Raw genomic sequence first — 25,434 nt, 5'->3', positions numbered from 1 at the left:
GTTCAGTTTTCCTATACAGTTTGCTTTTAAAATTCAGTTGTGTCCTCTAGAGAAAAAAAAAAAAAGTATGTTACAGCCTCTTGCAAAGAATTTCTGCCTGTTTCTTATTCTATGGCAGTAAGTGTAGGTAATAGGATTCATAATTTAAACAAATAAACATGCAGAAAACCGCATTAGCATAAGAGTACACTATTCTGTGAAGACACCTCTTTATCTTCAATCAATGATTGGGTAATTTGCAAAAAATAGGAACACACAGTGCTAATCCAGTACTATGCCATCTAATGTAAGGCTGGTGGGTAGTCGGTAGGCATGTGGGTAGCTTCGATAACAAAGAGGTAAACCCTGCCGCTGAATTACCCACATGCTGTGTAAAGCTCCCTTGGCTCTAAAGGGAGACATCTGTGAGATTCAGGGTATTTTAACCTCATGAGTGCCTGTTAGCATTTCAAACCTATTGCCTTCAGATGAATTTCACTAGACATCTATTTTGTTTCTAGTTTTCTTTTGTTTGTGTACCTGTTAGCAGTCTCAGAACATTATTGGAAGCTGAGCTATAAAGAAAATTGGAGTTAAGAACTTCAGTGCTGTTTTACTATCTCTTTTAAAAGCACTCAGTACATGAAAGGAATAAGACAATCCGTAGAAAGCTGTGGGTACTTTCACAAAAATAGTGTGGTATGCTTTTGTAATGTGCACTTCTGAGTTATGATCTCTGATCTTACCACTGGCTTAGACTTCTGTGAGGTTTGTGTTACTTCCACACATCACTAAAATGGGACACACAGGATATTGAAAACCAGGAGCTACAATATAAATGCTCTTTGGATATCTGATATCCAACCTATGACTTAAGGAAGAATTCACATTGAAATAACTGTTAAAAATAAAGGGATATCACAGAAAGTTTGCTAACAGTGGTGCCATGTCATGCTGAAGGCCTCAGCAGGATTCCCGCATTACATATGCTTTGTCCTAAAGTAACTGGCAGCAGTTGGAAATAGCTGTATATTTCGAGAAACACTGGAGATGTGGGAAAGCCAGGAAGCAAAGGATTAATAGTTAATTTTAAATGAGTTTTCAGGCTTCATGTTACTGAGGGAATTTTGCATGGAGCAAGAATTCGAGTTTCTAACCACCATTGCTCAGAATGCACTGCAGCTACTAGGAACAGTCCAGATGCTTACAGATGTGTTTTGTAGATATTCACAGCTGACAGCATCTCCTGCTGCTTTTTAAAGATGGCATGAGTACCATTAAGCATCTCCTGCAACGAAAACCTGGCACCACTGAAGACAAATAAGCTTTCTAACACTAACTTCAGTGGAGTCAGCATTTCACACCATGTCTCTGGGTAGACTGAGCATTTTTCTGTTTCAGTTTAGCTTTGTTAATAAGCCATGGGTTGTGGCAGTATAGGCCTGTGTAAATCTTTTCTAGAAGACATGGCCTTAGGAGTGCCACAGTAGCAAACAAGGCTGTACCATGAGACTTACCGAGTGACCAGTGTCTTCGTATCATTCTGGTGTACCACCTCCTCAGGGCAGCACACGCCGCAGCACCGTCCTGCCGGGACTAAACACCGGAGCTGCCAGAAGGAGGGAGCCAGGGGTCTTCAGCTGCTGTTTAGCCAGGATGGGACATGTCGATGCTTGGCTGTTAGGAAAGTAATGTTGTCCCATTACCTAACTGTGACTTTGTCCATTACCTTAAATCTTTAAACAGCTACTTCTTGTGTTTTCAAGTTAAAATTTTGACCAGAGAAAAATCTCTCAAGAAGCTTAGTCTTCAACAACGCTTAAAGAGAACATAGGCAACAAAATCCAAACTGATCATATAATCTATGAAATCTTTTTATGAATATCTGAAGTCCCACTGCAGCCTACTCAAGTAATTTCCCTGAACTCTTCAAGGCCTGTTCTTTCATGAGTGATTTTTTTTTTTTTTTTTGAGATGAAATGTCCCAGTTATATTTGATGCTGGCTCTCATTTTCATGTTTTTCTAATTGGTGCAAAATGGATTATTAGGTATAAATTCTGATCAGTGTGCAAGACTGAAATAGATCAGGATTAAAAATACAGTATTTCATGTATCCTTATTCAGTATGTGCCTTTGAAATATGTATTTAGAGGCCAACAAGAAGTCTATTTCTATCAAGGGTCATACCTGAGTAGTAACATACAATGAAGCTCTAACACAACCCCAGTGTTCCTGTATATTATCATCTGAAACTTCAGGAGTGATATTTATGTTGATATATTTAGGTGGTATGAAAGCTGACACAAATTAAACTGACTTAAAAGTTTGTTCATACTTGTGGACTTCAGATAGACTCTGCAATGTACTAACACGTACATACATGAAGGTTTATTTCGCTTAATGCCATAGGTATTGTAACAGTTATGTATCAATAATTTAACTTTTGTAAGATACCTGTCTACTGTGGACACTTCCTGCTGGAAGCTTGGAGAGAAACATCCCTTGGACACAATTTTCTTCCATAATTTCTACTATGAAACATAAAAATCAGTAAAGATGATCAATAACTGATTTTGCTCTTTTTCTCTACAGGGACTCTTCCAGTCCTCCATCTATCTTTCTTTCAGTTATTTGTCTTCCATATACTAAAACTGTAATATTTGTGCTTGAATAAATAGCTGATATTATGAGTTAAAAGGGATTAGCTTCCTAAAAGCACAGCTGGAAACAGATTGGTTTGGTTTTCCACATTTAATTCTGGATGTAATTTTCCCTTCCAAGGGGTGTATGAATGAACACCTCATTTCAGTCTTTCATGCTCCCTTTTGCTCAGCTCCTGCCAGGATTTTGACATTCAGCGGCACAGTGACAACTCCCTGGATGAAGGACATTGTCCTCCCTTGCAAAGCCGTGGGAGACCCAGCTCCGACAGTCAAATGGATGAAGGATAGGTAACCAGCAACTAAATGTATAGCTCAAATAAAGCTCATTTGCTTAAAATCCTGAGGGCTGCAATAGGGGTGATCCTGGATGACTGTGTCAGGAAGGAGAATGACTGTTTGCAGGGACTGCACACAGTCATGGTAGACGAGGAGTTCAGAAATTCCTTGAACTAAAACTAATTGGCTGTGGTGATTAGAAAGTATCAAAAGGGAGGAGGAGTTACGAAGAAGGGGTAAAGGTAAACATTCAAAACATAAAACCTAGGAGTCTTTTCTGGTTTAACTTCAGGCACACCAAACAGTGTTAGTCTGAGAAAGCAAAATGTCTGATGCATTGAATTGTGCTGTGGAGTGCAGTGTACATGAGTTGCACATATCTTGTCTTCTGTTATTCTGTTTTGATCTTTAGTTTCACAGCTTGGCAGAGTCACTTGGAAACACACATGGACAATAATTTTCATCCAAGCAGTGATACTGCAGTGCTATGAAACCATCTTGTGCATTGATACAAATAGCTATTATTTTACAAGGATGAACTTTGTAGCCAGGAACTGCCTTTTACTCTTATTTTGGCACTTTTATGAAATAGCAGATAGTTAAGGAAGGAGTGAATTTCCATTTTCACTCAAATTGGGGCCAGGATATGTATGTTCTTTAAGCAAATGGCGTGTGTTTCCCAACAGAAAATAGTCCTTTGCTGTCTTTATTACAGAAGACACCCCCCCCTCCTTTTTTAATTTCTTTCCATTCTTAGTTGCTTCAAAAAAAAATCCAATTCTGAGTAATTTTGATTGTAACTTCTTTAATGTATGCACTTTGTTTCCTGTGAGGTAGTAACGGGACACCCAGTCTAGTGATGATTGATGGGCGAAGAAGCATCTTCAGCAATGGCAGCTTTGTCATCCGTACTGTGAAAGCAGAAGACTCCGGATACTACAGTTGCGTGGCCAGTAACAACTGGGGATCAGATGAAATAATTTTGAATTTGCAGGTACAAGGTAAGACTATTGGATCTATCTCATCATTGTTATCACAGCTATTAACTGCTATGTGGTGGTAATGCATAGGTATGTCTGTTTGCAGGTGTACGTAAAATATTAGTATTAATGTGTATTAATAAAAATTTCATTCTTCCAAATTAATAAACAAAATATTATGCAGGTGTGGCAGGTTGACCCTGGCTGAATGTCAGGTGCCCACCAAAGCCATTCTATCACTCCCCCCTCCTCAGCTGGACAGGGGAGAGAAAATATAACAAAGGGCTCATGGGTCGAGATAAGGGCAGGAGAGATCAATCACCAATTACCGTCACGGGCAAAACAGACTCAACTTGGGGAAAAGTAACTCAATTTATTACCAATGAACCAGAGTAGGGTAATGACAAATAAAACCAAATCTCAGAACACCTTCCCTCCACCCCTCCCTTCTTCCCAGGCACAACTTCACTCCCGGATTCTCAACCTATCCCCGCCCCTGGTGCAGGGGGATGGGGATGGGGTTTACAGTCAGTTCATCACACGTTATCTCTGCCACTTCATCCTCCTCAGGGGCAGGACTCATCACACTCTTCCCCTGCTCCAGTGTGGGGTTCCTCCCATGGCAGACAGTCCTCCACGAACTTCTCCAACGTGGGTCTTTCCCACGGGCTGCAGTTCTTCACGAACTGCTCCAGCATGGGTCCTTTCCACGGCGTGCAGTCCTTCAGGAGCACACTGCTCCAGCGTGGGTCCCCCACGGGGTCACAAGTCCTGCCAGAAAGCCTGCTCCAGCGTGGGCTCCTCTCTCCACAGGTCCACAGGTCCTGCCAGGAGCCTGCTCCAGCACGGGCTTCCCACAGGGTCACAGCCTCCTTCGGGCACCCACCTGCTCCAGCGTGGGGTCCTCCCCGGGCTGCAGGTGGATATCTGCTCCACTGTGGATCTCCCTGGGCTGCAGGGGGACAGCCTGCCTCACCATGGTCTTCCCCACAGGCTGCAGGGGAATCTCTGCTCCGGCGCCTGGAGCACCTCCTCCCCCTCCTTCTTCACTGACCTTGGTGTCTGCAGGGTTGTTTCTCTCACATGTTCTCACTCCTCTCTCCGGCTGCCTTTTCTGTCTGTCCCAGCAACCTTTTTTCCCTTCTTTAATATGTCATCCCAGAGGCGCTACCACTATCACTGATGGACTCGGCCTTGGCCGGCGGCGGGTCTGTCTTGAAGCCGGCTGGCACTGGCTCTGTCAGACACAGGGGAGGCTTCCAGCAGCTTCTCACAGAAGCCACCCCTGTAGCCCCCCACCCCGCTACCAAAACCTTGCCACACAAAGCCAATACAGCAAGTCATTCTGATTCAGTCATCAACATTTCATGATATAGCAAATGTTTTGCTTTTGGTGGAATGATTCGCACACTTGCGGTTAAGTCTCTATGTAAGATTTTGTAGGACTGAAAACAGAGTGTTCACATTCAGTTATCTTCTAGTCCTTCACACAGAAAATATCAGCTTATGCCTTCTCCTTACAAATATTACATGTATCACTTACATATTCCAAAATTCAGAAAGAATTGAAGGCCTTTACTTTAGCTTCTGAAAAGCTATCAAAAGAAATTTGCCTTTGTACTGAGACCTTGGACAAAACCAACATTATGCAAGAGCAGAATTTTATTGATGGTGAATATGAGGAAGCATTTACAAAGAAATACCAGTACACCTTCAACTAGTGCATACTACCAGCTGCTTTTTATATGGATGTTGAAATGTATGTAATGTATCCATTATGGTGTTGATATGTATAAAAGCAATGACAATGCAAGAATACACATTAACAGTAATGTGAAGCAGAGCATGTGTATTCACACACTAAGAATTCACTATGCAGATTTCCTTGCTCACTTACACTAAAGTAGATCCTAAGAGTGCTTCAACTGACTGCAGATTGTTGTACCAGAGGGAAGCAAATAACTGAGTTGGGAATATGGGCCATGCTGTGGCCAGTCACACTTCTGTCCCTTGATACACAACCTAAACTTCTAGTGCAAACACACAAGAACACAGAAAGAGATTGCTTCAACTGCAGTCGAACTCCCTCTGCATAAACCATTCCACTAAGCCTTGAAACAAATGCCATAGCATATAGTAACTTACCTACAATCCAACAGAGCCTAAAGATGCTCTTCTGCAATGTTTGAAGCATGATCACAACAGGAAGGAGGGAGAGAAAACACTATCAAATGGAAACCTTATATTTATATTTCACTAAGTACTTTCATAATTTCATATCCTTGCTGTAACTAAAAGCAAATCAAAATTACTTCCCTGAGGGACAGAGAAAGACTGGCATTTAATATATGGGACCACCAGCTTTTGTAGGTAGGGTGAAGCCATGATGAAAGGTTTTACAATAAATCTTTCACAGTATAGTGTGTGCAGTCTCTCTCCATGGAATCAGCCAAGTCAGTGAGAATAGTGGAACAAATCCATCTCACATAGGGAATTTTCCTTTAGAGTATAAGCTGTCTTTTTTGTTTTCTTCAGCACTGTTTAGCCCTGTGAGGGCAGTAGAATCAACTTCTCTTTGAACTGGTCCATAGCTGTAAACCAGCAGCCTCCACTTCATATCAGCACTCATTATTTTGCAATCTGATGACTTGAACATGAACTGCAGCAGGGAGCTTTTCCTGGAGTTTCACTCTGCAGGTAGAGCCACCCCTTAAACACAGGCAAAGCAGGCAATGTCCTCTGGCAGCAGACTGCTGGACACAGCAGAGCATTTGTGACTTCTATCCTGTCTTGCTTATGGGCTGGTGTCTGTTGAGCAGTAACTACATCAGGGAAATGGCAGCTCCTGCCAGCAGCGGTCACCAACTCCACCAGCCCCTTCCCACGCTTCAGTGGCAGTGACGGAGGAGATGTGACTGCCCTGTCATCTCTCCTCCCTGGCTTTCCATCCCAGCGTTGCCACTGCTTCTTGGATCCCTTCCCATGACAGACACTACCCATGCCTCACTCCTTGTTCTTGAGGCAGCAAAGCTCAATTTTGTCTACATTTCTGAGGAGCTTGGAGACCTCTAGTAACACTTGTTCAGAAAACAATCTGTAAAACGAGCCAGACACAGTGCTACTGTGCATGACCAGAGCAGTGCAAAGGATTAGAAATAGGATCTTCCTTTTCTCCTCCTTTCAATTTCTGAACTCACAACTGCAGATGTAAAACACTTGGGTGAAATGTTAGTACATATTTACCCTTCAGGGCTCTAACAAATATTCAACTAGATCTTTGAAGTTTCAGCTGCCGTTCTTCTCTGTTTTAGCAAACACTATCCTCCACAGCCTTACTGGTTTTGTGCCATGGTTCTGGTTACCTCACTTGTACAGCAGGACTAGCTAAATGGTTCAGGCAGAAGTCAAAGATGAGCTCTCCAGACTATAACTATCATGTCATCATATTGGCTCATGATAGATTTGTCAAGGGGAAAAGCAAGCTGGCTACTCTGCCACTTTCTGCCCCTGACCATTGAGTTCTGGAAACCCGCACACTATACACTGGTGCAATTTGGAGTTACTTAGGCTGAGCCTAAACTGTCCCAGTTCCCAGTCCTGTTTGCAGTCCCAATTCCCTGTCCAAATTACCAGTCCCAGTTCTCCCTACCCTGGGCAACTTGTTGAGATATAGCATGGCTCCTTCTCTGCCCTGTCATGATTTTCCTCTGAAGGAAACTGGACACTGGGCAGAGGATGGGAGATGAGACCTCTGTCTTACTCCTGCGCTCTGTGAGGAGCTGGCCCTGGGAACCATGCAATTCTTATGTCCCACAGTTTAGACACAGCCATAATGTTTATGGGGAGCAGCAAAACTGAACTGTTGCCAGGTTTGTTCAGCCTTTGCTGATAGAGTTGTAACTTCTTTATACCTCAGTGAATAGCCTCAGTGAATAGATGGTGTGATCTGGAAGAAGTATGTATCTGCCTCCGATCACAGATCTACCTATGCTACCTAGTTAGCACTCACAGTTACACTGGCAGAAACTCTTGTTATGCACTTTTTTTTTTTTTTACTTTTGCGATAATACCCTGCAGACACATGCATGAGTGGGGCATCATTTGCAAGTGGACACCTGTTTTCCACCACTAAAAATTTGGCTTGACCCTAAAACAGATATGGAAAATAATGAAAAATAATGATTGGGTAGCTCATATGGCATTTAGGTCTGACAGGACAGATACAAAAATTCAGAGAAAAGCAAGGGTTAAGAACTGAAAGACACAATTGTGTAGAAAATTAAATATAAAAAATGAAAGCTTGTCTGCTCTTGTCTTAACCAAGGATATCAGCTAAACAGACACTTTGACGGAAATAATTTGCATTTTTTGCAACTCAAAACAGTGATTTGATAAATGACTGTTAGAAGGGATTAAGATCACATCTAATAATTTGAATCTATTTTCTATTTTTAACTATTTCCCATCTAGTTCCACCAGACCAGCCAAGACTCACTGTATCCAAAACTACATCTTCCTCTATCACTCTTTCCTGGATACCTGGAGACAATGGTGGCAGTTCTATCCGAGGTAATATAATTCAGGTTAATTGTAACTTCTTAGTAAATTATCATATGTTGATAGGATTAGTATATAATTATGAATGGCTACAAAAAAAAAAGAAAAACAAAGCAATCTGTATTGCTGTCAGCGCTTAATGTGCACTATCATTGTGATAACAGCTTTCAGTAAATTGCAGTTTCTTTTTGTGGCGGTTTAATCACAGATTTAATCACTCTCTTCCAGCATACCCTCAGCTGTTATGACAGTTACTTTCTCTGATTTTCCAGACATGTAATTCCTAACCATTCATTTTTGAGGGTCCAGGTTCATCATCTGGTCTTTGTTGCTGATTGAAGGGTATTTAGAAATGCCTATCCCTTTCTTTTCCCTTTGAAAATGATCATAAAAATGGTATTTAAGCTATCGTAAGGGTAGGCAAACTGTATTGCCGGGTATCTTTTAGTCAGGGGAGAGCTGTATGTCTCCCCGTGCACAGGATTTTTCTAGTTTTATTAGGTCTTTAAAATGACTTGTCATATTACCTGCAGAATTTGTGGTTTGTGTCTGGCTTATCGTTGCCATCTGTGCTCTTCCTCCAGGTTATATTTTGCAGTACTCAGAAGATAACAGTGAGCAGTGGGGTAGTTTTCCCATTAGCCCTAGTGAAAGGTCCTACCGTTTAGAAACACTGAAATGTGGCACTTGGTACAAGTTTACTTTAACTGCTCAGAACGGAGTGGGGCCAGGACGCATCAGTGAGATCATTGAGGCCAAAACGCTTGGAAAAGGTATGTTGATTTCCATCCCCTTTGCTCACCTAAAGCTCTTGCATTCTGCTGTAGATCTTGGTTTGATGAGAAGACAGACTTGGATATTTTAATATTATTGGCTTTGGAAACATTTCCAAATGTGTCCATGCTGTGACAGAAGAAGCTGTCGCTGCGGGACTTGAAGCCATACTGGCTGATATTCTATCCTTATTTCTCTAATAATTTTTTTCTAAGATGGGTTGGTAGATATTTGGGAAAGGAGTGTCTCCACTGTCATAGACTATAGCAATTCCAACTACTGTTATTGCCATAAGGAAATTTTTTCTTCTCTTCTTGTAAAAATTCAGGGGCTTATTTGTTTGGATGTTGAAGGAAGATGGGGAGTATATTTATGTGTGGAGGAAACAGAGCCAATGTCTTATTTCCGCTCCAAGCTGGTATTTCAGGAGCCATGCAAGCAGCACCCTTTGGAACAGGATAAGTGTTAGAAACAAAGCAAAAGTTTGCATAAAGCTCTGCACATCAAACCAGCCAAAATTTGTGGAATTCTTAGCTAACTCAGCAATGTGTCCCTTGGTCCTGCTTGCTGAGGGTAGTTCCACCTTGCAAATAAATATGTGTCAGAATTATGAGGAAATTTGGCAACAGACCCACTTAAAGATGCACTTTAGGGAGTTTTACCTCTAAGTCAACAAAGTGCAGTAGCTTTGCATAATGGTCTGAAGATCACCTCATCTTGCATCTCTTCACCAGTTGTAAGAAATACTCTCATTTGGGAGCATTTTCATAATAAAGATAGTTTACTCTGATAGGTATGTCTGCCCTTCTCTATGCTCTTCATCACACCTGTGCTGTTGCAGATCTCCCAAGCATCACAGCAAGGTGGACATTTCATTTGACACTCAGTGGCATAGGGAAGACCTTGTATGGAGTAGATGTGAATGGTATGACTTGCTGAAGCCCAGGGGAGACTGCAGATCAGCTGCATACACGCTGAGATTATTGGTGGCCAGGGAGAATGGTCTGCTGACCTTAAAGAAAGGGACATTTAAAGAAGCAGAAGTTGAGTGTTCTTATTTTCATTGCATAAATTTAAGGTTTGCATATGCTTCAAATAACATCTAAATGGATCATGAGAAAGCAGATCTCTCAAGCTCTTGAGTTTCTCTGGGACTTGATATATATGCCTAGAAACTACCTGTGTTACATTTACAGAGTGAATCAGGTACAATGTGATTTAGAATGCTGAGATCATTCTCAGTCATGTAAGAGCTCCAGAAGCATTTCTGTCCAAAGCTATGAACAGAGCCAATTGAAATAGTTCATAACACGTAGCAGGAATCACCACTTTTGTTTAGATTCCTGTAGAATTTAGAAAAGAGAGTACATTTCGGTACATCTCATCAAAGCACAAGAATGGCAAAAAGACCCCCATAGGATAAGTTATGCTTTATTATATAGCATATATATATGCTATATAATATAGATATATAGATATCTCTATATAGAATAAAATAGCACATTAGAGATTATTTTCATTACATTAGGTGTAACTTCCTATAGTAAAAATACTGGGTTTGGTAAGCAGTTAACAATAATACTTTTAAGTACACTACAGCAGTATTTAATATAAATAATATTTGTTGATGACCTGTCTTGTCCACCTACTCTCATTATTTCAATTCTAAGGTCCCATTTTTACTGTCGTTACTCCTGTATTATGTAGAACTGTCAAAAAAACTTTAATGTCTATATCAACAGAAACCAACATTTGATCCCAAATCAGGACAAGTAAATAGAAATGTCAGCCTCTTTCTGAATGGAAACATCTTAACTCAAAAATACAAAATTCAAAGTATATATTATTTTCAAATGTTTCATGTGCAATGTCAACATATTAATATTTTTAAAAAATTTATGTTTACTTGAAAGTTCTTCAAAATTGTAATTTTCTGCAAATGAAAGCCTCTGTACTCTCAAAAAAATTGTGTTCAATTTCACTTTAAAAGAAGACTAGAGCACCAGTGGACAATCTTCAAGTGTATTTGTCTTTTATAGTATTTCTACGTAGTGTTCTGAACCCTTTTTTTTTTACTTAGCAGTGAGCAGGGGCATTTACTGATATGAAGTGTCTGCACTAGATTTACAAGCTGGGTCACACCAGTCCATGCGAACTGTCAAGTCAGGTCTATGCAGAGATGTATGGATATTTTTTTCACATATGGATTTGAAAATATAGGTTTGTGAATCTGGCACAAAGTGTGAAAAAACATTTAAGGTGCCAGGGGAAAAGAAGTTGAATATATAGATATTAAGTTTAAGATGATCTTAAGACTCTCCTAGAAATTATTCTCTTAATTTTATATTTTTGAGAGTCCTGTATCTGTAATACTTAAGCATTTCACTTGAACTATATCCTTGCTTCTAGAACCACAGTTTTCAAAGGAACAAGAGCTCTTTGCTAGTATCAACACTACGAGAGTGAGGCTGAACCTGATAGGCTGGAATGACGGTGGCTGCCCCATCACCTCCTTCACCCTGGAGTACCGGCCATTTGGGACAACAGTGTGGACAACCGCTCAGCGGACATCCCTGTCAAAGTCCTACATACTGTATGACCTGCAGGAGGCAACCTGGTATGAACTGCAAATGAGAGTGTGCAACAGTGCTGGCTGTGCAGAGAAACAAGCCAAATTTGCAACACTCAATTATGATGGCAGTAAGTATATCTTTTTATTTATATCTGAGATACTGTTTTTACTCGAGTTTCTTGGGTGATTTTTTTTGCTTGTCTTTCTTTTTCTTCCCCATAAAACCCTTTTTGAATCTGCTAGCCATGCTGACAGAAGGGTAACAGTCTCAAAGACATAAAATGCCTACTGATTTCATGACAATAGGCTGCCAGCAGAAAAGAAGAATTGTTTATTTGGCTTCACTGAGGAAAACCTCCAGCACCAAAGTCAATCAACCATGAGACATGTAACAATAGGACACTAGGTGTCATTAGTTCCAGTGGTCTCAGAAGCACTTGCTAGTATTTCATGCATCTCTTCCATGAAATTTTTGTCTCCCATACAATTGGTTCCTGCAGCCATTCACAGCACCGGCTGGCCTTATTGCTATTTCATGCAATGTCCTTGTGACACAGCTCAAAACCCATTATGGGACACAACGGAGCAGCTAACTAGCTTGTCGTCCGGGAAAGCCTCCGGACAACATCCTCCAAGGGCAAAGCAATGACAATGCTATTATCCCTACTTACAGACAGGGAACGGTGAAACTAATGGCCGTGACAGATGGCTCTGTCATGCCCAGCAGCAGGGCACAGGGGATGAAGGAATTGTTGCATCTTGCCCTTCTGCCACGGGTTAGTGCCCACCCTGCAAAAGCCAGAACAAGAGGGCAAGAGGACACATGCCAATTTGTCAGTCACTCCAGCTCGTATCCTGGCATGTTTATTGAAAGTGGTGGTGGCACATGTGTGCTTTTGCTGGCTTTATAGTGGGAAATGGATGTATTTCTGGCAAAAAGGCAGCACAGATGGCTCCAGATGGCAATCTCTTGAATCGCTCTAGCATGAATTGCCAAAGCTTTTCTGGAGACATCCAGTGTAAAATGTTGTTGTGTTGCCAGGGTTATTGTGCTGTATCGTGCAACCACTTGGCAACATCTGTGCTGTAAATTAAACAACAGGATTAGTGAGCAAGTTAAAACAAGGACTGGTAATTGTCCAGCGACAGCACTAACTTGCTAATTGTTCATAACTCTGTGTTGGTAACACATCTCCCTGCCACAGTTTTGTCCTACAGAAACCAGCAGTCTCCAAGACAATACCCATGTATGGCTCAGGGAAGAGCAAGAAACAGGGACCATTCCCAGTAAGAAGTGTGGGATATGAATCAGGCAGGGTTTAAACCTCAGCATCTTCCACATCCTCTAATGCTATCCCAGTTTTTGCGCTAGGTACTCATCAGTTCTTGCAGATAATTAACAACACATGCCCTCACAGCTCACCCTTTTGCAAAAAGCACATCCTTTCATCTTTTTCTGTGAAGATATAATTTTGGTAAGCTGCCACACAGTCCTCATGTTATTTCAGACAGTCTAAAAAATTAAGAGAAAGATTTTGTGTCAGCACTTTAGAGGCCTACAGGAAACCAAGATCCAAGCAGTTATTATACAAATGCTGCCAGGTCTTTCTAGGTAGACTTAGGACCTGTTTTACTGAGCAGTATAAATAAATGTTGTCAATAATAACTGTTTCAAGTATTATGAGTTAATTTCTTGCCACTCTACTTAGCCTATCCTCTTTTCTTTCCAGTACCTTTCTACAGGCAGCATCCAACTTTCAGTGATCATTTTTTCCATCCACAGTTATTGATACATATATATGACTGGGGCAAACAGTCTTAAGCCATACCTGAAAATGAGATTATATGAAAATACAGGTCCAGAGCCTGAAATTCCCACTGACAGCAGTGAAATCAAATGTATTCTTATGATGAACTGGTTTGAAATGTTGTCAGACTCTGCCTTTTGGTTAGGTGATGATATTTAGCTTGGTTTCACATACTGTGACCTGCACACTGTTTGATTTTGTGTGTTGCTGTATGGCATCTTTAAAAGTGAGATAATGAAACAATAAAAATGTTTGTAGCATTAAATTTCCTGGGCCACTGCTTCTGGTCAGCTAGAAAATTTCTCATTTACAGCATTGATGGTTTTGTTTGTCAAGCATGCCCTGCCAGGACTATAGTGTGCCTTAGAGAGGCAACACGTTCTCAAACACTGACCACAAGTTTAAGAGAGGAAAACGTGGATGGAAAAACAAATTTCAGTTTTCAAATTTTCTGAATTCATTACATTTGATGCAGAAGGAAAATGATAAACATTATTATTATTATCATTATTGAAAATTAAGATAGTCTGTTTCCACATAAAAGATTTCATAGAAGAACTATTTCAGTGCTTCTAAAGCAGAAGTTGTCCCTACAGAGTCCCAGCTCCTCATTCATTTGTTCCTTAGTAAGCTGTGTAGGCTTAAGGCACTTCAGAGTTGGAAAATGGTGTCTGATTAGAAATCAACATTTTCTGCCAATACTTCACGCAGAAATTTTTGCTTTCATAGAGAGCGAATTTTTCATTTACAGAAAGCATGCCAGTGGAAACTTCTTGGGCAGCTCCACTTTTGAGTGCTGACCCTACCTCTACCATTGATTTGTCTTGTGATGTAAGATTAATCCCTTCCAGCTTCTAGGGGTCACAGCTGCCCTTAGGATAAAACAGATGCAAGAGTAGTACTTTGAAGATTAGATAATATGTGTATGAAAGTTCTAGGATACCAAATGCTAAGAACAGGCCTAGGAGCTTTAGCAGTCTTAAGATGAAGCCTTTGTGAACTTCATAGAAATCCTTGAGTTATGTGGTCTTTCAGTCATTCTGTTTGGAGTGCAGTAGCTGATTGTTATCTGTGATAGAGCTCCTGAGAAATATCATGGCTAAGTATCCTTTACCTTAAATCTCTTCGTAGTGAATTAGGTCAAAAGGTTAATGACAGATCTACGTGCGACTTTTTGCTTTCCGTTCATAGATATTTCAGCTAACCATTTTCAGCTTACAGATTTTATGACCTTCCTGCCCCTTGTTTTTCAGAACATTTGCACTCAATACTTAAGGAGTTATTTTTAGCAATGTGCAGCTGTAGTGTGCAGCACTACAAGCAAAGGAGCTTCCTGACTCAGAGATCAGCTACTCAGTAGCCCTGACATTAAATCAGATCAGCTTGGTAGCTGCTCTAAACTATGTTAATTGATTCTAGCCCACCAGGGGACTTCCTACCATGAGGACCAGTTAGGACATGGAAAATACTTGGTAGTCCTAAAGTCACAAGGTGCAATGGGAGATGCTGGAAGGGCTGCAACACAGGGGAAAATGGGGTCAGAGACATTCAAATTACAGCTTCTATGAAGCGTCAGTAAAGCAGGCTAATAAAGGGCGATGATGGTGAATTGACCTGGAAAAAAAAAACCCCTCCCAAATTTCTGGGACTTTGTTCTGAGAAAAGCTTTGACTATTCTACTCATAGCCAACACCTAGAATGACAACAAAAGTTTAAATGGTGTTTTCTCAATGGATAGCAGGTTTAGTTTTAGTAATTTCTAATATAATTGCTGAATATCCACAAATGGATAATGTGAAGGGTATATAAACTTGCAGTATGTTTTTTTTAATTAAACTTGTACTGCCTGTATATAGCATTATGAGGTTTACACTTTATTTGGAAGAGGTATGGAAAATGATAATCACTTACCTAAACACTTAAGGTTTAACTGAAATTAAGGCCACTCTTAATTTGATTTTCATTAAAGTATTAAGGAGAGCAAGACATAATTTTAGGTAATCTTGAACCCAACAGTCCTTAGCCAATTGTCTGTGTGACTTTAATTCAGAGCAAAATTTGGCCCTTTAGTATTCAGGAGGGTTTAGGAGGATTTAGAGGCAGTTATTAGTATTACCTTCAGGAGCTTGAAGTTCTTTCCATTTCTTCATCTAATCATTTTCTTTGCCTTTAGAGTAGTGCAAAAACTGCATCTCAGTTAAGACAAGATAAAAAAATCCTGCTGTGCATTTATTCCAAGAAATGGAAAATTAGAAAAAGAAGAAAAATTATGGGAAAGAACTGCAATGGAACAGTAGAAAAATATTCAAAATGCAATTGTAAGAAAATAAATTTTCCAAAGTACCTGATATAGGTTTGGATGGTTGTAGCTTTTCTGTTTATCTTCCTCCCTTTAGGGAACTACTCTTCTCATTATATGCAACTCAAATAGCTCTTCTGAAAAAACATGACTTAGAATTCTACATTTTCACTGTGTTATGGCATCACATTGTACTACATCATAGCACAATTTTTTTTTCTTATGCTGTATGGTACATAATGAGATATAACTATATCGCTCAATGCAGCAATTAAAATGTAAAAAGGATGTGTCTGTTTTTCTATCTCACCGTCCTACCCTTTTAGCAAGTAAGTAGCCACTTTTATGTTTCAGTAGCTGGTTAAAATTGAATAGCTTCCATCGAAAGTCATCACAGTTCACAATACTTGCGTGTTTCTACCCATTTCAAACAAATCTGCATTTTATAGCCTCATTTGTGGTTGCATTCAGCAGTTTAATAGTAATCAGGAAATGAGTGAGAAGTCTTCCATGACTAAACAGCCTTCCAAAGAAAGTGCTGCATTCTTCTCACGTCCTTTAGAAGTAAAGAAAAAAAGAATGGAAAAGTTCAAGTATTATATATCACCAGGAAGCTAGTTATATTCAAAATGCAAATATGTCCCAAAATGAAAAAGTGAGCTGCCTGCCAATGCCAGTAGTTTGTAGATTCATTTCCCTCAATTCACTCTCAAAATTTGATTGTTTCTATCCAGTGTTACTCTCCTGTTTTACTGATGAGTATAATGTCAGCCACTCTTTAGCAAATTAGCATCAGGTTGGCTATCTGAATTTCAGATCAATATCACTGCTGCACCCCTAAGACGTGATATAAGAAAGCTTCTGTGCAAAGGATTCATCTGATGTAGGTAGCACAAAATGAACTTTGTCAAATATGTTCCTTACAAAGAAAAGCCCAGAAGAAAGTATGAATATGTCACAGCAGTGCTATTTTCCCATAGTAAGGAGTAACTTACATAGGTAGTAATTCTGAGATCTCTTACAGCTTTGTAATGGTTTAATATGACTTAAAATTAATCATAGTATTTGACTGTATAATGGGCATGGTTTTCTTTCATCAGTGAATGCACTTCTCGATTTCTGATAATCTCTGAGTCTCTGCAGGCAGCACCTTGTTACCAGTGTGACTGGTTACATGTGCGTGGCCATTACACATGCAAACACAGCATCTGCCCTGAACATGACAAATCCTTCTTAATGTTCTGCATGCAGCTGAAGCATATAACATGCCATATTCCCTGAAAACTCAATCTTTTGTCTTCATTAATAGGCATCTAATATCATGACACTGTTTCCAGGTACAATCCCTCCACTCATTAAGTCAGTTGTGCAAAGTGAGGAAGGGCTGGCAACCAACGAAGGGCTAAAGATGCTGGTGACCATTTCCTGTATCTTGGTGGGGGTCTTGCTGCTTTTTGTGATGCTGCTGATCGTGCGGAGGAGGAGGAGGGAGCAGAGACTGAAGCGGCTGCGAGGTAAGATGAGGGCTGTGGCACATATGTCTACCTATGTGTACCCCCTGAACATGAAAGTACAAGTGGGGCTGCATGTGACCAAACTGTTCAATCCCCAGTTGGTATAATTTTCCTGCAATATGTAACAGACATGAGGCAACAAAGCATATGTGTTTTCTACAGAAATTCCTTCTTTTTCTTTTGGTAGTAAGTTCCTAAAAAATCACTCATGTATGCATTGTTATTATTTTGCATGGGGGAAAGTACAATAATTGTCATGTGTTGGTGTTTGTTTGTTTGTTTTCCTTTTTTTGTTTTTGTTTGTTTCCCTTGTGAATGGTCTCAATAATCTGAAATCATATTTTTTTGTCGAAGGATAAAATCCGATGTTCTGAAGATGGGGGGATTTCACTTTTCCAGCAGATGCAAACCATGATTCCCGAATTGTAAAGTGAAAGTAGCCACATGTTAGTAGGTTAGAAAACACAACCAGATATTCTCAGATTTGTTACCACATCTTTTTCCCTATGATGTGTTATAACAGAACTCTTACAACAACACTTCATTGTTCACTGACCTTTCATTGTCACTGATCTGTACTTTTCTCTAATCCTTATTAAAATTCAGGTGTTTGCTATGTGAATAAGTTTTAGAACTGTGAATTTTTTCAACTTGATCAGTCTTCTAGTAAATACCCCTGGCTGAGCCACAACCAGGTTTTTGACCCTTGCAGTCTGCCGCTTCTGCACTTGTCCCTGCATGTTTTGCACTAGCACACAACAGCAGACCTTACACTGAACGTATTTGGGAAAAAGCCTTTCAAATCACATACTGAATAAATAGTAAAGCAGTTTATCACCTGCAAAAATAAGTCTAATCGTTTCCAAGAGCCACCAAAATGTTTAGTTACTTGTATTTTAACCAAAATGTGATTGTGATATATATTAAAGCCAGGACCAAACCTGTGTATTCCATCTCACCTTAGCACCTACGTGTCTTTCTTTTGGGTCTCATTTTGTCTTTTGTAACAATATTTTTGATGTTTTTACAAAGAGACAGGGATACAGGGCTTTTAGGCATGGGCAAATTTGTAGATCCAAGAGGACAACTAGCCTTATGGTTCATACACAGCTCTGGAAATCAGGGCATCTGGATGCTTTAGCTTGTATAATAAATTTCTCATTCAAATTCTTTTAAGTCATTTACCTCTGTGCAGCTTTTTTCACCAAAAAAAGTAGTAGGTTAAAGGTGAAGAAAGTATTATCTTATCTTGTCAGAAATACTGTGGAATTCCATCCACTAACGAGCAGGATATTTTGAGCTCCTTGGCTCCAGGAAATGATGGCTATGCACATTTAGTTTTTCATGGTTTATTTACAAGTATTCATAGGTTCTTGAGTTACAGTCCCTTAAGAAGGCTGATGATCACTGGCCAGTATGGCTTTTGCATAACATAAGACTTCTCTGAATTATTTCCTCTAAGAATATAGGAATTTCGAAAAATATCTGAGCTTCACTTAAACATACGCAGTGGCAAAGAATTCATCAGTACTTTTGATAAAAGTCATCAGGATTTAACTACCATATCTGTAAAAGCTGTGTCTCACTTCTTATCTGAATTTGTCAAGCTATGGCTTGACATCCCAGCCATCTGGTCCTGTTATACTTCTGTCTGCTGTACAGGGACTGAAATTCATTTTTGTATCATATTTTCAGTCTCTGAGGGTATTCCTTTTACATGGTGGTAACCAAGTAATTTCTTAATGTTTTAATTGGGAAATGAAACAGATGAATCTTCTTTAATTTTTCTCTGTAGTTTTCCCATCATTTATTAATTTCAAGGCTTTTATCTGGTCCCTTTGCAATCTTTAGGTAGCTTTCCTCATCTCTGTATGCTAGAAATTAACATAATCTTCCAGCAACAGACAGCATCAGATAGAGAGGTAACAGCCTTTCTTCTTTCCCTTTATGGTCTTCTGTCTATATCTGCAAGGATCACCTTTTTGGGTACAGCATTGTTTTAAGAATTTGCATTTAACATCTTATCCTTGAGAGCATCTGACAATTCTCTGATCACAGTTCAACAGGATAACATTCTCCATTGTATAGCTACGGTGTGTATTCTTGATATATGACCTCATACAGGTATCAACAGATACATTGCTAACTTGTGGCCAACCTACCTGATGATCCAGATTGTTATGCCTTAGTGACCTGGCATTTTCATTATATTTAGCTACCTAATTCTTGTGTCATTTTCAAACTTTTATCAGATATTATTTCATTAACTCCAGACAACTGAAGTACCAACAGTGTCATGTCCTATGGTGCATGATGAAAATTAATATTAAACAATGATTCTCTGCCTAAAATTGTGTTTTGGATATGTTGAAACCCATGTAAAATGGCTGCTGTGTTAATTTTTTATATCATGCTACTTTGCTACTAAAATATTTTGAGGTACCGAAACTTTGCTCTAGAGAAATATAAATACAATACTTTAACATTATTTAATCGTATCTCAGTGAGAGTTTCTTCAGTGTCATCAATTCTCAGTGAATTTTAATCTCATTTTAAAAAAATCAACTTTGTTTCACATGGCTGATTGACCACAAGTTTATATTGCTTGGCCTCAATTATTCCAACTACTTTAATTCATTTCATCAAGCTTCATTCCATTTTTTTCATCATTTTGCTCATTGCCCAGATCAGATTGATAGGACTTCAGTAATTCATATTTTTTTTGTTCATTCTTTTTGAAGACTGATCCCATATTAGCCATTTTCTGCTCTTCTGGAGGTTACTTCATGTTCTAAACATCTTACTGACGATCAGTATTGCTGTTCCAAAGAACTCCTTAGTAAGTTCTCTAAAAAAATCCTGTGTACAAGTTTTTCTCATCTCCTAACTAAAAACCCTGTTTTGCTCTAGTAGTTGTTGTGTTCAACTTTCATCTGAATTAGTTTTGAAATTGAAATCCTGTCACTATGACTTGATATGTATCACCTGGTGGGGTTTCTCTGAGGCACAGGACTCATTTTTCCTAAATCATGATTCCACCATCAACTTTCCTCTAGTCTACATCAGAAATAATAGTTTCCACAGTGGGACCTTCTAAAGGAATTTATACAAATTACAGATGTAACTCTTGCTTTTGTGGCTCCAGTAGACGTGTTTTCTTTGAACCTGCTTGACAAAGAGGAGTGGGAATTGCAGATTTATTTGCAGTATATTCTGTATACAAACATTTGTATCTGTGCTTATAGACAATGGGTTTGTGACTCCAGTTTCTGTGGGGCAAATGTAGCATAAGGACAACAGTCTCTCCATTCCTAATCCTTTTACTCCTTGTTTTAGCACGTAGGGACAGGTAACTCTCTTCCTCCTGTGTCACGCCCAGTATGATTTATTTCTCCAGGAGTACTCTGTTTAGAAAGAAAGCGTAGTTCTCAGCAAAGCCTTGATTTTTGCTCAGTTTAGTAGTTCCACAGGTCAGGCCACAAGAAGGTCAATTGACTGCTGGAGTTCATGCAGCCATTCAGTAGGTCAGCATATATTATAACAGAGAAACCTGATGACTTACCACTCTTTCTCCTTACTATTAACCTAGCTCCACTACTACCATAATAGTTTTCCCTTTGTTTTTAAATCCAACTCACCTTAATCCAAGCAGAAAGTATCAGTGCAGCATGATAGTTCAGAAGTGCCAGCACGCAAGATAAAACTGTATCACGGCCCCTGATTTCCCAGGGGACAAGCCAAATGTGTTAAGAATTTTAAAGGCGGCTGCCCCAGCAAATGGAAGTGAGGGCTGCCGCTGGGTCCATGCCTGTCGGCGCAGTCATGTGTCAAACCCACGGCGAGGAGCAGTTTGTCTTTCACTAAGGTATGGGGTGATGCTTGGCTGGAGCGGGAAATCATCCCCTTCACTCTGTCATTCATGGCCTCCCTGAGCCCTGTTTTGCCCACCTGAAAGCTGGGAGATAGGATGCTGGCAGAGATACTGGCTTATTTTATGAAGAATTCTCAGTTTGCTGATCAAAAGTGTAATGTAGGAAATACACATTACAATCCGTAGTCTATACTCATTGGTTTGTGAAACCAGCATTTCTCCTATAGCTGATGTTTTGGACACACTGTTACCATATTCAGTTGCTTTTAGGCTTCTGGATTTTGCTTTGACAGATACATAAGATCCCTTATCTTCTTGGGATGTTTGGTTTGGTCCAGTCCTACACCAGCCTGTGTGTCCAGGACAGCCATCATTAACTATAGTAATGCTGCTGACCATTGTAACTATCTGCTTGAATAATTAGTACATTCAAACCCTGCTGATGGAGTTCCTTTTTTTTCTGCAGTACTTCCTTATTCAGCTTTTGACACATAACATGATCTTGCATGATGCCTCATGTTATTTTTGATTGAAATTGCACAATCTCCTTTGCATCTTTTTGACCAAGAATGCATATATGTTAATGTGCATTTGAATATGTGCCATATACATTTAATGGTGAGGACATAACATTTTTTCCAGATGCAGCATGGAACACAGCTATAAGCTGTCCAGCACCTGAGAACGTGTGAGGGAGATTTTTTGTCATTTAAACAAAACTAAAAAGCAAACTGAACGACATTGGGCCAAGCAACCTTCAACTTTGTCCCTTCAGCTTTTCTTGAGTTGTGAGTTACTAGCACAAGTATCCATAATCTTCACTTAAGGGGGCAGCAGTTGCTTCACAAAAGCTGCTAGCTGAATGAAAACAATATTTGCATGTTAAATCACCCTTATTATATGTGCCAGAGGGAGAATGTGTGCATAGTCTCTTCATGATCCTAGTGCTGCTAGAATAACAAGAAGCATCATAAAGTTTGCTGAAAAAAACATGACTTGGAACCAGAGCTGCTTTTTTTTTAAAGTGTTCTTCAGAAGAACTGGATCCCTTCCTGGGTCCTTAGAAGTCAGTAGCAAAACTATCTCTAGGTCGTTTAGGAGCAGCAGCGGTATTTTTGTTTCTGACTGATGATAAAGACGTCTTCTACTATATAGTACCACTTATAAGAGCGTTAATAGCAAAAGGCAATCCCAAACAAAGTGAAAAATAGAGAGTCTGAGTGCTTAAATGGACCACTGTTTGGATTAGATGGGACATCTCAGATGAAGAGTCCTTCCCTCCACCAGGATTCTGCCATGCTTTGTGCTGAAAAGGGATAGGGGAAGGTTAAAAATAAAGGAGTGGAAGCACAGAATTTCAGCTTCTCCAGTAGTAGGTGAGGAATAAAGCTTAAAACAGGCAAGCTGGTGCAGTGTCAGAGAAACAGAATGTAGAAAGTGGATGGAAGGGGTTTTGTTGAGGTTTTTTTATTAATAAAAAGAGCCCTTTGTCCATTCCTTTTAAAAATGAATACAAATGTAGCCAAAGCAATGCATTAAGATAGTGGTTTGTTTCCACCTGTGTCCTCTGAATTTTAAAGGCAGGATATTTAATAGGATCACGGGCAAGCAAATTGTTGTAGGTGTAGGAGACCCAAGAGGTGATTAAGGAATAAAAAGGTGAGATGGAGAAAGCAAAGACAAATTCAGTAAATGGCTTGGCAAGTGCTGGTAGATTTACAACCAGCAGATAAAAGAATAAATTAGAATTTCATGTAATAGGAGAGTTGCTTGAAGACTTAGAACTTGGAACTGTTTTCTTCTCAGATTTGCTTCCCTTGGTTGCACAAAAGGCTGCTTTGTTGCTGTGTGATATACTTAAGGACTCTGGAGTCAGCATTTTTAAGTGAGTTTGTTTAGCGGCAGACTGCAGAACAAAGCATAGCTGTCTATTTTTGCTGAATAATACTACAGAAATTATTATATTATGTTGACAAAGTTTTACGGAAAGCTGCCTGAAGAATACTTGGTGAACCAACCTTCAGCTGTGTCTTTTGATCTGAGAAGTACCAGAATAATTATATCCCCAAAGGATTTTATGGTAATAATAACAGCAATGACAACAACAGGAGGAATATTGCTCCTTCAGCAGCACCTCATTTTGCAGGGCTGATCCATGTGGGAATAAGCCACCTTCTGTTTTGTGTATAGACTGTCCTCTGAAGACCCAGTAGCAGTTTTGAATTATTGCTAGTGGAAAAACATTCATATCTGAGAGCAACCAAACAAGTTAACTCCTTGGAGACCTCCCTTGCTCAGACCTCCACGCAGTCAGGTTTGGTTTGGAAATGGCAGGTTGGCAACTGCTCATCCAGCTTGGGTTTGGCTTCTGCCCAGAAATGGATGTCAACATTTTGTCTTCTTGCCTTTTCTTCCTTCCTCACCTTTTTACTTGCTAGCTGTGGCATGAAGGAACAGAGATCCCCATTATTGGTTAAACTGTTCCTACTTCTAATAAGTTTCTGTAGTTTTTTCTAGTTAAGCCAATGGTAGCTTGCAGTTCTCCAAGCATCTTTGGTGCTACTGATGAACTAAACAGGACTGTCTGGGGCAGAAATGCAGTTTCAGCAAAAGTAGGGACTTTAGAGATGATTTTATTCTTGTCACTGATCTGAGAAACAACCGTGGTCTTAAACAAGGCTGACTGAAATCACTTACTTCCTAAGAATCAAGCTATCAAATAGATTTTCATTTGTGATGACATTTCTTCTATTTTCTTCTAGATGCAAAGAGTTTGGCTGAAATGCTTATGAGGTAAGAATAGACTTAATGTTTTTAAATTGAAAAATGTCTGTCAACTATGGCATCATATTTAAAAATTATTATAGGGACAAACAGAGAAGTAAACCTTCTATTCCTAAGTCCTTTTTCAAAACACACCGTTTGACTGTTTGTTAAGAGCTAGGACACATTGCTGGTTAGCAATGGGGAAAAAAAAGACAATTTCGGACAGTATCTGTGAGGGAATACAATGATAAAAAACTGAGAACTCTGTGTTAGTAGATTAAATTATAGAAGCTATGTGGGTCCGTTTGGACATTTTTCCTATTCAGAAAAACATTTTCATAATATGTAGCAAAGTAATTGCTCTTCAGAGAACATCTGATTGAAGGCAGTAAGTGCCTGGATGCAAATATCTCTAAACTTTACAGTTATATTTATGTAATTCACTATTGCTAGCTGCTTATACCCAAAGGTATAGAAGAGCAGGTAAATCCATTTATTATTTTCCAGTTCTGTTCCATTAGCTCAGCATCCAGAAATCTAATTCAGTTGTTGAATTGCAACAGAATGACTATTCTGGCACCACAATTCTTTCAAAGATGGAAATTTCATCTCTTCAATGTTTATTGTTTTGTCTGGGGAGAATATTGAACTTTAAAACTACTGCATATATTTGAAAACGGGATCACCAGGGGATTATTTTTAAGTTCAAATGAGTTTAAGTTCAAAATTGGTTTGCTAGAAAATCTTTTTATTTTTAAGCAACAAATTTGAGAATGTCATAGATATTTTACCAGATGAACTGTACTCTAAACTTCCTCACCCGTGATAAACTTCATCTGCTATTGTAAGAATATACTTTCCAAAGACATGGTGACAGATGGTTTTAGTGTAAACTCAGCTTTAAGCCAATACATCTGAATAGTCCCACTGATGTTAACAAGACTGGTCATGCAGGTCAGGTCATACCCTTCCTACCTGCCAGTTAGAAATCCCTGCTAGCAGCAGATTGCAGGTTTAAGCAACTTCAGGAAGATATGCTCTGCTATTTTTCAGTGTCGCAGAAAACAGCACAGATTAGCATATGCAGCAAGCCTGTTCCCTAAAAAAACCCAGCACAGACTGGCTGAAACTCCTGGATGAAGATATTCAGTCCCAGTGACAACCACACATAAGACCTCTGCAAGGCCATTTCAGAGTCTCATTCCTCTGACGCTCAGAAAACTCTATCAAACTGCCAACATAAGTGTCCAGTTTCGACCCATCTTTTCCTCTGGTGCTGTCAACCTTCAAATTAAAGAGCTTCTTTTGCCCTCCCCGCCTGATGCACTCAGAGAGCAGTCAGGTTCCTTCCCAGCCTTTAGTTCAGAGTTGGTT

General features: G+C 39.6%; 1 protein-coding gene across 2 annotated transcripts in view; it reads left to right on the top strand.

Moving 5' to 3' along the window:
• The window catches only part of DSCAM (DS cell adhesion molecule), a 475,910-nt gene that overhangs the window by 414,167 nt on the left and 36,309 nt on the right, over window positions 1–25,434 (top strand). The window contains exons 22-28 of one of the 2 annotated variants that reach the window (XM_030020086.2): window positions 2,814–2,931; window positions 3,757–3,920; window positions 8,370–8,468; window positions 9,041–9,229; window positions 11,640–11,930; window positions 17,247–17,423; window positions 24,057–24,087. In XM_030020086.2, the coding sequence (XP_029875946.1) occupies window positions 2,814–2,931; window positions 3,757–3,920; window positions 8,370–8,468; window positions 9,041–9,229; window positions 11,640–11,930; window positions 17,247–17,423; window positions 24,057–24,087 (1,069 nt within the window). Of the gene's footprint in view, window positions 1–2,813; window positions 2,932–3,752; window positions 3,921–8,369; window positions 8,469–9,040; window positions 9,230–11,639; window positions 11,931–17,246; window positions 17,424–24,056; window positions 24,088–25,434 lie in introns of those variants that run through there. The other variant, XM_030020087.1, reaches the window with a different exon arrangement.

Source organism: Aquila chrysaetos, chromosome 7 (genome assembly GCF_900496995.4).
Source record: "Aquila chrysaetos chrysaetos chromosome 7, bAquChr1.4, whole genome shotgun sequence".
NCBI classification, from domain to species: Eukaryota; Metazoa; Chordata; class Aves; order Accipitriformes; family Accipitridae; genus Aquila; species Aquila chrysaetos.
Note: the sequence above shows the minus strand (reverse complement) of the source record. Positions and strands in the feature narration are given on the sequence as shown.